Source organism: Lytechinus pictus, chromosome 8 (assembly GCF_037042905.1).
Source record: "Lytechinus pictus isolate F3 Inbred chromosome 8, Lp3.0, whole genome shotgun sequence".
Taxonomy (NCBI): Eukaryota; Metazoa; Echinodermata; class Echinoidea; order Temnopleuroida; family Toxopneustidae; genus Lytechinus; species Lytechinus pictus.
The window spans coordinates 34543463-34560192 of NC_087252.1; the positions used below are offsets into that span (position 1 = coordinate 34543463).

A 16730-nucleotide genomic window follows, 5' to 3' on the forward strand; every position below is an offset into this window, starting at 1 on the left:
GCTGCACGCATATTTTCCCCTCCCTTCCCTTTTAAATTTCCTTCTTTTTTTTCATATGCAATGACAATTAGTTAAAATTTTATAATAACTTGTTAAATTTCTGTTGGAATTTCCTCAAACCTACACCAATATTCATTATTATTATTATTGCTATTTTTACAATGAGGGTGCACCACTTTTTTAATAAAAGGTAATAAAATTGACAAGCTTTTTTTTCAGTAAAAGAAAAAAAGCGAAAAAAAGGCACATAGATGATATGGAAACTGAGAAGCGCATGATTTCACACTTTCATTCCATCATTAATATTTTTATGTAACATATATCAGTTTGTCCTCAGCCTTTATAGTTTGATTACCCATGGAACATTATTATTACAATAATATATATTGTTTTATACTAAAAAAATTATATATTTTTAATTTTTCCCAGATAATAAAAAGTATGGTTTGATTATTCGTTGGAGTGAAGTAGTCACTGTATCATAAAACTTTCAAAGTTAAACTTGAAATTGAAGCATTTGAGAGAGGAAAACTTATTTTGACTATCACCTCCACTTCACTTTGCTATTATTATACTGATGAAAAATGGAAGACAAAGTTTTGATAGGCCCTTTGAATCTTTTACCTTTTTTATGTTTATTTTGTTAAACCTATATATAGATTTATGGTACTCTCGTTTGGCCTCTAGTAAACTAACTATTAACAGTATTGCCGCCCTCTACTGTTCACATATTGACTATGACTTTCAGAGATCGAGAAACAATAATTTTCTCTCAGGCTCGGCCGCGCTCAGGATTGTCAGGAAGGCGGGGAATGTCAAGTTTCTCCACAATCACGGTTTGGTCAAAGGTATTATTATTGTTAACTGATGAGTACCGGTACATATCTTTTTCAACAATGTTATTTTGCTACATCTGTATTGTTAAGTTTTGAGTGCCTTGTAATTCCGGCCTGACCTGACATGATGATCAGTCGAGACAGGCACTGTAACCCGTGGAGCTCCGGCCCGCGAAGCGGGCCGGAGCTAGCCCACTCACACAACATGCGAGGTTAGTAATACTAACCTCGCACAACACATGTGATTTCATAGTGCATTTTGACGTTTTCATTCATCACACGAATGTGAGGGACTAAACTACGCCAAGCCTTTCAATATTTGTCCACTATGTTAATCTTGATCGTATGATTTAAGTATATTTGACAAAGGAATTATAAATTATTTATTAAACTAAGTGTTTTTATCGCTTACCTCCAAATCTCAACCAGGATACTTCGTTCGATCCGTCCTTGGTCATCCTCATACTGCGGTGGAAATTACGCAAACAACAATCGAAATGCGAAATTTTCCTATCGAACATTCTCGATTCAAGTCGTAGGGGAGGGAGAAAGGAAAGAAAAGAAGGGAAAGGAAAAAGCGAGAAAGGGAATGGAGGGGGCGGGAAAGGAAAGGAGAGACAATGAAAGACAGATCAGGGGAGGGGGAAAGGTAAAGGAGAGAGAGGGAAAAGGAGACCATAAAATAGAAAGAAAACAAAAGAAAGGAAGAGGGGAAGGGAGAGGGAAAGAAAAATGGAAAGAGCGAGAAAAGAGTAGGGGAGGGAGAAAGGAAAGAAAAGAAGAGAAAGGAAAAAGCGAGAAAGGGAATGGAGGGGGCGGGAAAGGGAAGGAGATAAGCTTGTAACCGATTTTGCAATCGGCAACCGATTCCATTCGATTTCACAACAATCGGCGATCACTTGCCGATCTTCGATCATGCCCCTTGAAGGAAAAAATCGGATATAAAAAATCGGCATACCTGTAGATCTAGTTACAGTGCGGTCAGAACATATTTCAAGATTGTTCTTGCAGAGGTGCTAGCTATTTAGAGCTTTTTAACAATCGAATAGTTCGAACAATCGAGATTCCTGGAATGTCAGAAATGACTCATAAAAGGTTGACCTACTTATGATGACCTACCGGTAGCTGCGCTGACTGGTATGGTGGGAGTGGAACTTGGAATGAATGTATTGTATAATACAAACAATGAACATGTACTTGTACTGTGTTTGTCATTTATCCCGCCCATGAGTGCACACAATGGCCAATAGCAATGGAGTTTGAGAGCTGTATGTGACTGCATGGGTGCATGAATGTGTTGTATGCATTATGTATGCTAGTGCTTATGCTGATAAATCCCGCCCATAAGTGAATACAATGGACCAATAGCAAGGGAGTTTGAGAGCTGTGTGTGACTGCATGAATGTGTTGTACGCATTATGTATGCTAGTGCTTACGCTGATAAATCCCGCCCATGAGTGAATACAATGGACGAATGACAAGGGAGTTTGAGAGCTATGTGTGACCGCGTGGGTGCAGGAATGTATTGTGTGTATTACGTATGCTAGTGCTTGCGCTAATTTTTGTCATAATCCCGCCCATGACTGATATTGTTGAGTGGGTGGGTATACAAAAAGATCGATACTGAGGCGTGACTTAACATTTCCCAGAACTGATTCGGAGAAATGATGTACCAAGTAAGCTATTATAACAAAATGGGTGTACTTTGGAATGGTTATTGGGCGTGGCTGTAATCACATATTATAATGAGCGAACTTAGCTGAGCTCAGCTTCACATAAAAATACTTATAAAAGATGTCCCGCCGATCGTTCATTGACCTGTGATCTATGAGAATTATTTTCCTTTGCGACTGCTCGGAAGATGCGTCATTCGTTTATCTTTCTAATAAAAATCACTCATTTTATTGTAAAGCAGTTAAACCTCAAAACCCTTTAAAAGCATGTTCCAAACGATCGCGCATGTCGACTACTTCCATTCCTAAACATTCGTCTTTGTGACTTTGTCGGGAAGATGCGCGCGACCGCGAACAAAATGTTGATGTATTCCTTTGTTTTTAAACATCGCCGATTCGATTTTCGATTCGATTTCGATTTTAGAAGCTTAACTGCCGATCCGATTTTCGATCTGATTTTTGATCCGATTTACAACATTAGAAGGAGAGACAAGAAAAGACAGATCAGGGGAGGGGGAAAGGTAAAGGAGAGAGAGGGAAAAGGAGACCATAAAATAGAAAGAAAACAAAAGAAAGGAAGAGGGAAAGAAAAATGGAAAGAGCGAGAAAAGAGTAGGGGAGGGAGAAAGGAAATAAAAGAAGGGAAAGGAAAAGCGAAAAAGGGAAGGGAAAGGGAGAGAAGAAAAGAAGGGAGAACGAAAATGGGGAAAGGGAGAAGGAGAGGGGATGATGAAGGGGATAGGAAAATGTCAAGTTTGAAGATCTGAATATTAACACTAAAACAAAATTAGACTCCCATGTTTTATTTATAAAAATACCATCTTTTTCATGATTATAAAGGTTCAACGTCCCTGTTCTAGGTCTAAACTTCAACATAAATCTACTGGCGCTTCGCGCTTGAACTCTGGAGGTCATTCCTCTTTTAAAAGTATAGGTAATCTGTCGGACTTTTCAAATCCCAAATTTAAATCTTAAGCGCAAATGCCCTCGCATTATTTTTCATTTAGATACAGTCCTGTCATCAATATCAAAAACTCTAAGCGCGAGCTTCGCGCTGGCATCATTTTTGTAAGTGACATTTATGATGTTGTTCATATTTTAAAAATGTCCATTTGTTGAGGTTTAAATGTCCAAAAGTTCAGCGCTCGCATAATTTGTAAGGTAAATAGGCCTACCCTTTTAATTGTTATACAAAGGCGCTTATACAACGTCCAGAATGCAGTTCGGAATATTGAAAATAACTATTGGTCCCGCTATTTCTGCCCGTGCGACAAGCATTTATCATTTTGAATCATGAGATTCACCTTTAAAATATGATGAAAAAGTATCGTTAAGACTGAATTAAGAAAAAAAGAAGCTCACGTTTCACGCTCGCATTTTGATCCGTTAGCTTGTGATAATAATGGTGGCTTCGTTAATATATCTTAGCGGACATGTCCACCTTTTGGTGCTTCAAGAAAAATGAACACAACACACAAATAATAATAGAAAACGAACAAGAATAGAATAGATAGTTACCTATCCCACTCATGAATTCTTATTTAACAGTCCCCAAAACGTTTTTTTTTCGTGTTAGCTTATTTCATATATATATATAGGTCTCCTCATCATGGTTATAAAAAGTGCTCAGAATGTTTTATTTTCAAGTCCTTGTATCAGAATTTTCAGCTCGGGCAGCTCTATCGCATTTTGATTACTATCCTGTTGATTTATTTACCGGTACTTGAACAAAATATTTAAAATGTCCAGCTTTTAGAACAGATATCAAAAAAAGGTATTCACCTTTGATCATAGATGAGGAAGAAGAAAAAAGTGCAAAAAAATAGGAAACAAACTAACGAATTAATGTGACATAATTTTTCTTCATTTCAAGGCGACTCTTTACATTTCATCATCGCTGATGGCGCTACAATAGAAAATACCGCTTGACAGCAAAAAAAAAAACAGAAAGAGGAAAATAATGCTGAGCGTCTAAAATGCAGCTAGCAGTACAAGCTGCAGAACCGTAAACAAACATCTTGTGAATAATATCGCGCGCCCTCTTTAAGCAAAAGTTTACAACCACGATGACCCTGCGGTATCTACGTGAAGATCACGAGAAAATGCTTTTTGTCTCACCTGCATAGCAGAGTGAGACTATAGGCGCCGCTTTTCCGACGGCGACGGCGGCGGCGTCAACACCAAATCTTAACCTGAGGTTAAGTTTTTGAAATGACAGCATAACTTAGAAAGTATATGGACCTAGTTCATGAAACTTGGCCATAAGGTTAATCAAGTATTACTGAACATCCTGCCTGAGTTTCATGTCACATGACCAAGGTCAAAGGTCATTTAGGGTCAATGAACTTAGACCATGTTGGGGGAATCAACATCAAAATCTTAACCTAAGGTTAAGTTTTTGAAATGTCATCATAACTTAGAAAATATATGGACCTAGTTCATGAAACTTATACATAAGGTTAATCAAGTATCACTGAACATCCTGCATGAGTTTCACATCACATGACCAAGGTCAAAGGTCATTTAGGGTCAATGAACTTTGGCCGAATTGGGGGTATCTGTTGAATTACCATCATAACTTTGAAAGTTTATGGATCTGATTCATGAAACTTGGACATAATAGTAATCAAGTATTACTGAACATCCTGTGCAAGTTTCAGGTCACATGATCAAGGTCAAAGGTCATTTAGGGTCAATGAACCTTGGCCAAATTGGGGTATTTGTTGAATTACAGCCATAAATTTGAAAGTGTGTTGGTCTAGTTCATAAAACTTGGACATAATAGTAATCAAGTATCACTGAACATCCTGTGCGAGTTTCAGGTCACATGATCAAGGTCAAAGGTCATGTAAGGTCAAAGAACTTTGGCCACGTTGGGGGTATTTGTTGAATTGCCATCATATCTCTATAAGTGTATTGGTCTAGTTCATAAAACGTGGAAATAAGAGTAACCAAGTATCACTGAACATCTTGTGCGAGTTATAGTAGTTTTCAAAATCAGCACTGCTGCTATATTGAATCGCGTGATGCAGGTGAGACGGCCAGAGGCATTCCACTTGTTTTTTCTTAAAAACACACCAAAGAGAAGACAAGAAACGATCCATATGGTTCGGTAAGTGTCATAGCACAATTAGAAACATAATTTAAAAGGAATGGCATAGTTATTTTAGTAAAAAGGGTGTGAAAATTTCGCGTGCACCATGTGCATATGAATCCTTCGCACGCGAGATGCATTGATCCCATGAGTGGAGCTAGCCTGGTGGCTTCTGGGGAGTAAAAATCATCTAGGCCTACTAATTACTATACGTAACAGTTAGGCTTACTCCCCATTAGCCAGGCGGCTTCTAGAGAGTAAAAATCATTTACTAACGTAAGGTTACTCTCATAGTCATACGAAGCCAGGCAGTCCTCCCCATTCATCTGCGTGTACCGCAAAAAAACCTGAAACTTTCGCCCCCGAGATTTCTACTTTCCTTCTAAAAGTAAAAGATCTAGGCCTAGCTCTAAATCAGATAAATGGGATAAAACTTTATTTCCGACATTTCTACGCTCTCGTTCTTATTTTCAAACAAGAATTCATCAAAAAAAGGAATAAATATTGTGAAAAGACGGAAGAGGCTTGCCCAATGTTTACGCCGCCATCTTGTTTCTTATTGGTGTAGGCCTACTTCCCCAACGTTACGGACGCGAGCGTCGTGTAACGTTTTTTTGATGAATTCTTGTTTTAAAAATAACAACGAGAGCGTAGAAATGTCGGAAATGAAGTTTTATCCCATTTAGGCCTATGGCCTACATGATTTATTTTAGACTAGGAGAGCTAGATCTTTTAGAAGGAAAGTAGAAATCTCGGGGGCGAAAGTTTCAGGGTTTTTTGCGGTACACGCAGATGAATGGGGAGGACTGCCTGGCTTCGTATGAGAGTAACCTTACGTTAGTAAATGATTTTTACTCTCTAGAAGCCGCCTGGCTACTCCCCACGAAGCCTGGCGTGGCTATCTATACCTGGCTGTAAAGGTCAGGATTTCCAATGGTGAAACTAGACCTAAATCACCAATTTTACGTTTTGTTTTGCACCCAAACTAACGTACATGGGCCAATTTTATGTTTATTCCCAGTTTTTATTAAGGTTCCTAATTTTCATTAAATAAATAGAAGTAAAATTGAAAAAAATTAAGAGAACGAGCGTTCACTTACCCAGTCTGTTTACGTCGCCATTTTGAACTTCTTTCTTAATGACTATTGGCATCACATGGGTAGACTAGTATGAGTATGACATGCATAAGTACCTCGAAATATAGAAATCATAATCTTCAGGGAATAGTTTTCCTGGTATCGCGTCGAAATTTGCTCCACATTTTGAGAGACTGCTACATTTATGTATGCATAAAGTCTTTTGGAAAGCATATGTTTACATAGGACTGTACATTTTATAGACTTTGAGAGCTTTTCTCTTATGACCAAAAATGCTATTCAAATTTGTAAAGCAAAATTATTCCCTGATCTTACGAAATCAATCATAGAAGTTGAAATTACAATGCAAAACAAATTGGATAGATCATTTATTAAAAACTGTTGATAAAATTCCACAAAACCATTCATTTTGAAATAATAAAATAATTGAATCGATAGAGATTCTACCACATCAGGCCATCCATAACTGGACTCGTATTCGTTTCAGACCCTTATTGAAATTTTGATAAATTCTATCTCTAATTTATGCATAGAATTTGTCAAATCATACGTTCGTTATCTAAAGATTTAAAAATTATGTTACACTATATTTTGATGATGTTTGGAATCATAAAAAAACGTATAACTATCATCCTTTTACAAAGAAAACCTTTATGGGTTTCTTCTGTAAACTTTTAAAATTTGCTATCCCGGGGGTACCCATCTCAACTCAATTTCTTAGTCATGAAATAAATAATTCATAATTTCATTTTCTCAGCAATTTAATGCTCCAGTCTTCATGGCTTAAGCATGTATAATGCATATTTTGCCTCTTCTATTATTAAGATTAGATCTATTTCCCAATTCATCACAATAATAGCAGTTTTATCATAATTTTGATTTTTGAAAACAATGCTAATTTGTGACTAAGGCTACATCTCCTTTGCTTTTTCTACCGATAGTATCGATATCAAGGGATTCTAGTTAGGAAGCCTTTTGTTTAGTAAGATTGGAACTAACTCCGAGGTTGGTGGATAAAAATATGACTAACTTGTCCGGGTGTTGAGAAACGGGCCCCTGGGGTCCGTTTCTCAACACCCGGACAAGTTAGTCATCCACCATGACTATATTTTAGAAAGTACTTACGAGACGTAGCCTTAGTCATATATCCACATCAACTCCATGATACAATGGAAGTAGCCCCCCCCCCCCCCCGATCGTTGATTATCATGATGCTACATGTAATTGGGTTAATGAAGATGATAGCGATGGATTATGATGAGATAATGAGGAAATAATGATAACTGATAACCTCTCATGAATTATTGTTTACATTACAAAACACATATTTCCATTTATTTCAGTTTAAAATGCAAATCTGACTGTAATGCCGATATATTCAACACCTGAACAACAAATTCCTTATGTACGTTCTCAGGTGGAAAAAAAGGGCGATGTCGTATGACTAGAGAGGTTATGTTGTGGACGAACATGCGAGCATGTGTTTGTTCTGTGCTTTGCAATGCTGGTGTGGTGGTGTATATAAACTGGGAAGTGCTTAGTTGTTATTGTAATTAAATGTTTGAATGAGGTGTGATTGTGTTTCATAAGTTGAGAAAAGAGAAGCTTGGTCATAATTTGGGGGAAGGGAAAAAGAGCTCTATGACAGTCACGAAAATGAAAATATTCCAATTCACGATCTAAGTGGTGAGTGTATTGTGACTACTAAATGTCAGACGATTCACTCAAGAGAGGACAGCACTGACGTGTGCTGAATGACATGTAGGCCTAATTTGTCCCGTCTTGATTCAGTAGACTCGCACTTATACTAATAATGTTTATGTTTTTATCTTAGGGGAAATTCTTTAATACCCATCCGCCGTTAAGTTTTTGTGAAAACGAAAATTCCAGAATTTCCTGGCTGTTGAAAATTCCTGAAACTTTTCTATGCAACCCTAGTTGAGACTCCCAGATCTGGCCTGCATAGATTGCTTCACTCAGTCTAAGATTGAGTGTCTTTCATTAATCTGTTTTTTCTCTTTTAATATGAATTTAGCAGGTGTTAAGGGGATCATTAATAAGAAAAACTTGATTAGAACCCCATATATTTTCTTTTGAATGTCAATAATTTTCTGCTTGTGGTTAACCAATTTTGTATCATGTTCCACTTGCCTTTTATAAATCCATCGTAAATTTTCCATTTAATGTCTATTTCAGGCAATCAATCGTCTTGATGTCTCGGGATGTCTAACCCACCCAGAAAGCCTAGTTGGTCAAAACGGGACTCCACTGGAAGTGTGCAGCAAAATCGTTTACTAGACCTGGCCAACGTTTCTGCATCCAGCATGAACGGCACAAATCCAGGAGAAACTGGCGATGTGCAGGTCAGTCGGAGCTTGTCCTTCTCCAAGGAGACCACCCAGGGTTTGCAGGATTCTTGTCCCTCAACACCTCAGTCACAGACCTTTGAATCACCATCAAACAGTGGGGGTATTGATATACCATTAACAACAGGTGGAGATGGAACTCAAGTGGGCGTGGTTGGGGGTGGGAGCTCCTCATCAGGAGGAGAGCATCAATCCCCATCTCTTGTATCTGTTCTTCAGTCTGCTTCATCTCCACCCAGTATCTCCTATCTTAGCAGTCCTGGACCTGGTTCAATAGGGCCTGGATCTGGTAGTATCGGTCCAAGGGGAGGATCATCATCATCTTCAGAGATCAGTGGAGGTGTTGTAGGATCTTCTTTCACTGATCAATCATTTGGTTGTGGATCAGGGAGTACAGTGCCAATCAGTGCTGTGCTTAATGCCAGTGGGGAGGATGCAAGGTAAGTCGTATTATCCTCTATTTTGCTGTGCAAAATTATGTAATTTTGAATTTACTCTTCAGAATACATGTACATATACATGTAGGAAAGCTAAAAACTGTATTGGGTATTATATTTAATAGGCAAACTGGCTAATAAAAATAGTGTCACACCAAAAACTGGTAGAGCTGGAATCATAGTGGTATGTTCAACATCTGGGGAGCTCTTTGCCAAGCAGTAGAAAATATTCCCCAACAGGTGCTACTGGACAATACTATAGGTTCTGCAGAGTCACGCTGCTTCATCATATTATTGTCATCAAATTTGGTACCTGCAGGCAAAATGTGGGCTGGGTCATTGTTGCCGTGATAATTGTATTTATTTGCCAAATTTCTGTGTGAGCTCTATATATCGCAATGATGGATGTTGCGGTCGATACATGTGCTCGGCCGCGCGACCCGCCGAGCATCTCTAGTTATTTATTATTCTTGATCATTTGCATGTATATTTATCATATTGAAAAGAAACAATTGATACACTGTACAATTAATGAAGCAAGACTTGAAATTTCAAGCCATTACATTTGCCAACTGTGTTTAAATAAAATGTTACGTTCTACTATAAAATTTGATTAGAAAGTCAAAAAGGGGCCTAAGCTTTTGATCCTAGCAGAATCTTCGTCGGAGGCAAAATGACAAACATATAAAGTGGAACAACCATAATATAGACCACAAACAAGCTACAGCAACACTAGAAACAAGGAGACAAAAGGGGCATTAGTGAGTAGAGAAGACCAATCAGGTTAGTGAAGGGGATGAAAGAAAAGGAGTAGGCAGACACAAAGGGAAGTTAGTGTAAGTAAGGCCAAGAGGGATTAAGATAATGAGGCAGGCAACATCAAACAGGATCTGGAACAAAACAGTGATAGAGGGATGAATAACTAGAGAATTAGAGAGAGGTGGGTCAAACAGGTTACAAAAAAAGGCATAATAAACTGGTGCATAAGAGTGGGGGAAAAAAGGAAAAGAATGGGGAACAACTGATAATGTGCAAAAGACATATAAGTATATATGATAAAGCATTAAACAAACTAAGAGAAGAAGGTAAGTGTAAATATGTATCTATAAGTGATATGTATATAAATATAATCAAAAAAAGAAATATATATGAAAAAATATAAATACACATAAGGTGTAACTGATATTGTAATCCGCTAGGTGTGACGGGAAAAAAACATAGGACTGTACAGTAGGAAAAAAAAAAAAAAAAACCTGTATATGTGAAAAAGAGGAAGCAAATTGCCTAAAAAGGTAAAAGCAAATATAGAAGAGAGGGGGTGTATTATGAAGAAACCATAGTATACATGTAAATAAGCAAATGTGGTAAATCTGAAAGAGGTGAGTGGAGAAAAAAAAAATATATATATAATAATTATTATATCGCCTGAATAAGGAAGGAAAAATTGGAGCTGAGCTTGTATGAGATATGGGAGGAAAGTAGAGGAAGAAACTATAATGTAACAGTTGTAACTATTCAAAAGAGCTGAGGGGAAAAATGATATGTATATATAAATTAAAAGTGGATAGGAAAGAATAATCAGTCGTTCCCCTCTTGGATGTTCAGGCCATGAGGTTGGGTGGTGCGAAGTCGTCTCATCTAGAGCTTCTCTCTGCTAGTACGGACTGAGTCAGGACGGGTACCTAAAGATTCGATGCCCTGTAGCATCATGTCAGTGATGGAGTGGTTGGGGAGGTTAAAATGGCGGCCAACTGGAGTGTCCAGCTTTGCTGTGTTGACGGTGGATCTGTGCCCGTAGAATCGTCTCTTGAGTGTGGTCTTGGTTTCCCCTATGTATTGTACCCTACAAACTCTGCAAGTGATGAGATATACAACATTAGTGGTAGTGCATGTTATGTTGCCCTTGATTTGGTGAGACAGGCTGGTAGAGTTGCTGGTGAAAGTGTCGCCCTCGTGAAAGTGTATTTCACATGTGATGCACCTGTTGCTGGTGCATTTGAAGGTGCCATGCTGTATGGGAGAAGAATGGTTAGTGAGGGAGGGCACTTCAGCACGAACAATGAGGTCCCTGAGATTCGGTGGGCGTCGGTATGCTAGAAGGGGAGTATCGGGAACGGCCTGTTGGAGACGATCAGAAGTGTGTACAATGTGGTGGTTATCACACAGGATTTTGCGGAGAGGGGGTAGATTGGGATGGAAGGTGGTCACAAGCGGTATTCTGTCGGTAGTCTCCTTGTCACTTTTTGGTTTGAGAACTTCAGATCTGGGGAGAGAACGAACTTTGTTAATTGCCAGTTGGACTGCCGTGGCCCCTGGCACAGAGATGTTTCTGCAAATTCCTGGCATGGAAGGAAAAATCAGGGTCCTCGGAGCAGATACGGCGAAGTCTGAGGGCTTGACTGTAAGCGATGCCGGTTTTGCAGTGACGGGGGTGGCAGCTGGATGAGTGGAGGTACTGGTGGGTATCTGTGGGTTTAGAGTATAGGGTAGTGGTGATACCGTTAGACTTTTTCTGGACTGTGACATCAAGGAAGTGGGTTTCCTGTTGGGAGAAATCAGAAGTGAATTTGATGGTCCTGTGGAAGGAATTGATGTGGTCAATGAATGTATGGAGGCTATCTTCATCCGTGGTCAAGATGAAGAAAATGTCGTCTATGTAACGCCACCAAATCCATGGGCGACAGGGGGCTGAATCTAACATCTGCTGTTCCAGCTTGGTCATGAAGAGACAGGCGAATGAAGGAGCCATCCGGGTGCCCATTGCTGTACCGAATATCTGTAGGTAGTGCTTGCCCATGAATGTGAAGTTGTTTTTTGTTAGTACATGAGACATCAGAGATTTGATATCGGATATGGGGGGACTGGAATGGCCACTGGCGGCCAAGGCTTCACATGATGCTTGGATACCTTCGTCGTGGGGAATGCTGGTGTACAGTGAAGAAACATCGAAAGTGCCGATGATCGCAGTCTCGGGTATCTGGTCCTTGATGTCATTTAGTTTCCTGAGAAAGTCTGGAGTGTCATGGATGTAAGAGGGTGCACGTGAGACAAGGGGCTTAATGTGGTAATCAACAAAAAGGGAGATGTTCTCTGTTGAGGAATCAGTTCCTGAGAGGATGGGTCGACCGGGGTTGCCAGGTTTGTGGATCTTCGGGAGGAGATAGAAGCGGGCAGGTTTAGCATTAGTAGGGGAGAGAAATTTGTGGGCCTTCTCGGAGAGATGCTTGTGTTCTTTCATGTCATTCAGTGTTAATTGGATCTGTAGGGAGAAATTACAAGTAGGGTCAGAATCGAGGAGTGCATAGTGAGATCGATTATTGAGATGTTTCATGGCTTCATCGATGTACTGCTGGCGGTCCATAACAACGACGGCTGATCCTTTGTCTGCAGGCTTGATGATGATGTCGGACCTGTTTTTGAGTGATGAGAGAGCCTGGCGTTCTTCTCGAGGAAGGTTGTCATGTGCTCTGGTGTCGAGGGTATCTGTGGAGCGAACTTGGGATGAGACAGCTTGGATCATGTAAGTTTCAAGGGAAGGAACTCTATTCTTGGGTGGAATCCATGTGCTTTTCTTGTAGAAGGGCTCGGGATCAGAAGGGGGTGCATCTAAAAAGAACTCTTTGAGACGTATCCTGCGATAGGATGTATAGAGGTCTTGGCTGAGAGCTACATGTATCTGTTCAACTTCTGGTGGCGAGGGGCAAAACTTGAGACCGTGGGGCAAAATTTGATTGTTACATGTACATGGTACTTACATGTACATGCTTCAGACAAAGGCAGGGAATTAAAGCAAAGCTCTATAACACTAACAGGGGAACATTTCATCAACATTTTTATCCAACAAGTTGTTTGACCTGACAACTTGATTTTGATACTCTTCGAATCTCTGTTTTAAAATAAAACAGACTTTGATATAAAATGATAGATAAATTATCCGACAAGTTGTTTCATGAAACATTCATATGAACAAAGACAAATGATTCATGTGTGTATCAGAGACTGTGTATCACTCTGATATGCTGTAGCCCTTACTTAAACAGCGCCACCTATTGAGTGTGCAATATTTACAAAGATTAAAATGATAGCACAATTCTATTGCAAGTTTAAATCTTCAAACATTGTTAATCTTGGGTACCTTTTCACTGTGGGTATGTATGGCTGGGGTTGGGGTATGGTTTGTGGTAGTACCCCTTATTGTGACATCATATTGTCTTGATAACTGATCTCTTGACTTGTATGTACATGTAAATCTCTAACCATCCCTGTCCAGCATTGCAATTGATTCACAAACTGAATCTTTATTTATTTATTTTTTATCCTGGTTGCTTAAAAAAATTAAGGTCCTTTTTATAAAAATTAATTGATACCTGTCAATGATCTGAATACATGATATGTCCTATTTTATAGAAATTATATTTTTCAGAGTTTAATTTTGCAATATATTGACCACTTACCAGCATACTCCATTGCATTTTCCCTCTCTCTACTGAAAAAGCAAATAAATTTAATATTAACAGCCAGCTCATCATTACATGTATCATAAAAAAGCAGAGTTTTTGTAAATTTAAGTATTAAAGATTGTCCAATTGTTCAATATTTTTTACCAGCATTATTCAGTGACATACATGTATTTTTGCTTGTAGTTTACAGAGCTCAGTCAAATATTAACCAACCCATCGTTTATCATAAAATATTAAATAATGAAATGTATTATCATAAAAAGCTTGGTCATGTTATCTCAAACTCTATCTCATACTACTTAATTATGATGGACTTTGCCCAGTAATTTCCATCAGCATATGATACGTCATTGGATGTTGATATCAGGGGAGAAGTCTCTTCGTTATATAAATGCAGTTCCAGTCAATTTAGCATACAAAGGTGTGGCTGTGTGTAACAAGTATTGCAGGGATTATATAGGACTTTCCTTTTTTCCAAATGTTCCTTACTTCCTCTATGGGTAAAAAAAGGAAAAAGAAGTGAGTCGATTGTTAGAATTTTGTCTACTGATTTTTGTCTCGCCTGCCTAGCAGAGTGAGACTACATGAATGTACCGTAATGGCACTAGTATTCAACCCGTTTGGAGAGTTTCCTCAAATATAAAGAAATATGGAATTTACTTTAATTTCAGACCTGTCTTATTTCCAAGAGCAAATGCTGGTTATTCTTTTTGCTTTATTTTTTCTTCAACCCGTCGACTGAGCGCAGGCGATCGAATTATACGGCGATGGTTTTTGGCACTAGTATTCAACCCGTTGGCACTAGTATTCAACCTAGTTATGAAAGATGGCCCTGTCTCTCAATCTGCCCTTGTCCCATCCGACTATGGACTAGACCATTTGAGATGAGACCAAACAGAGAATTAGTCAAAGCCAGAGACTTACATAGATCTAGACCTAGTTTAGCAATCTAAACCATTTTGAGATTCGTTATCTATCATCATTAGGTTGAATACTAGTGCAATTCAGTGCAAAAGGTCACCACCGCATAATTCGATCACTCCGTGCATACAGTCGAGAGATTGATAAAGAAAATACCGACAACATATTACCCTGGAAATAACAAAGGTATGAAATTAAGATAAATTCCCTATTTCTAAATATTTAGGGGAATTTGTCCAAATCTTTGAATTATGCCGGGTTGAATACTAGTGCCCATGTACGTTAGGCGCCGCTTTTCTGATGGCAGCGACGGCGGCATCAACATTGAAATCTTAACCTAAGGACAAGGTTAAGTTTTTGAAATTACATCATAACTTAGAAAGTATACCGGTATGGACCTAGTTCATGATACTTGGACATAAGCATAATCAAGTATTACTGAACATTCTGCCCGAGTTTCAGGCCACATGACCAAGGTCAAAGGTCAATTAGGGTCAATGAACTTAGACCATGTTGGGGGAATCAAGATCGAAATCTTAACCTAAGGTTAAGTTTTTGAAATGTCATCATAACTTATAAATTATATAGACCTAGTTTATGAAACTTAAATTCATAAGGGTAATCAAGTATATGTGTTACTGAACATTTTGCCTAAGTTTCAGGTCACATGACCAAGGTCAAAGGTCATTTGGGGTCAATGAACTTTGGCCGTGTTGGGGGTATTTATTGAATTCCAGTTGAAGAGGCTTGGAGAATTCAGATACAACATGCACATAAAGGACTGTCTTGTTTGTGGTCTTTGATCAGTTAAAGTCCTGAAAGAGAACAGTTTTGTCTTTATGCTTCAAACAGCAGTTTTATTCTTCATCAGTAATATTCATTTATGTTAAAAATACATCATGACAATGCAATCATTATCAATATATACACTCAAGTGTAATTTTTTCTTCTCCATTTTTCTTCTTATGGGGAATGTTATGTATTATTAACTTCGACTTTGTTCCTTAATATTGGTGTATGAACAATGCTTCAATGACAGTATTTTTGTTCTCTTTCTCTCTTTTAGCAGCTCAAAAGAAGATGATTCTATCAGAAGTGAACCAGTAAGGTAAGAGAATAACAGTCTGATCCAAGTCTTGATTCAAGGCCACTAATAAACACTGGACCTTGGGGGTCAAATTTGTTAGCCTTGCTGTCCCTCTTATTGGCCTTGAATGTCCCCTTTCAGATCCATTGTGCTGTACAATATAGAAATGTTCACTAGATAGAAAAGTGGCCTTTCTTTCTTTAGAAAATGTTTAAAGCATGCTTTAGACAATACCTGCTATTTGATTAATAGGTACTTAACTGTGGAACAGTTTCGTCTCTGAATATTTCATCAAAATCTGATGTAAATGAGTGATGACATTCTAAAATTTAATTTCACAAGACACATCCTGGTTGGTATGAGGAAACCGATGACATCTCCCACTCACTATATCTTTTGTATTTTGATGAAATATTTACTTGAATTTTCTCCTCACTGAACATATGGAATTACCATTGTTTCACCATTTTGGGATTCAATCAAGAGGGTCCTTACTGTTAAATCTGTAAAATTACAATTCAAACAATAATCAAAATGAAATAGTAAGTTGTGCATGTATTGCATCCCTCATTTGCTTGTCATGGGTGTTTTGTTTTATGTCGGATTTTCATTATCAAATGCTTGTTTGCAATTTTTCTATTTATCTGAATCATTTTTTTTTACCTGGATGGACTTGACCTTTGATATTGATCATTAACTTTGTCCAAAAATGTTGCATTTTTTTTTTTTGGGGGGGGGGGCATGGTTTAACCATCTTTT

General features: G+C 38.4%; 1 protein-coding gene across 2 annotated transcripts in view; it reads left to right on the forward strand.

Moving 5' to 3' along the window:
* The first annotated feature begins 726 nt into the window (after positions 1 to 726).
* Positions 727 to 16730, forward strand: part of LOC129266105 (protein Aster-B-like) — a 48314-nt gene continuing 32310 nt past the window's right edge. The window contains exons 1-3 of one of the 2 annotated variants that reach the window (XM_064103971.1): positions 727 to 848; positions 8897 to 9506; positions 15951 to 15992. In XM_064103971.1, the coding sequence (XP_063960041.1) occupies positions 8923 to 9506; positions 15951 to 15992 (626 nt within the window). In that variant the 5' untranslated portion in view covers positions 727 to 848; positions 8897 to 8922. The remainder of the gene's footprint in view (positions 849 to 8896; positions 9507 to 15950; positions 15993 to 16730) is intronic. The other variant, XM_064103972.1, reaches the window with a different exon arrangement.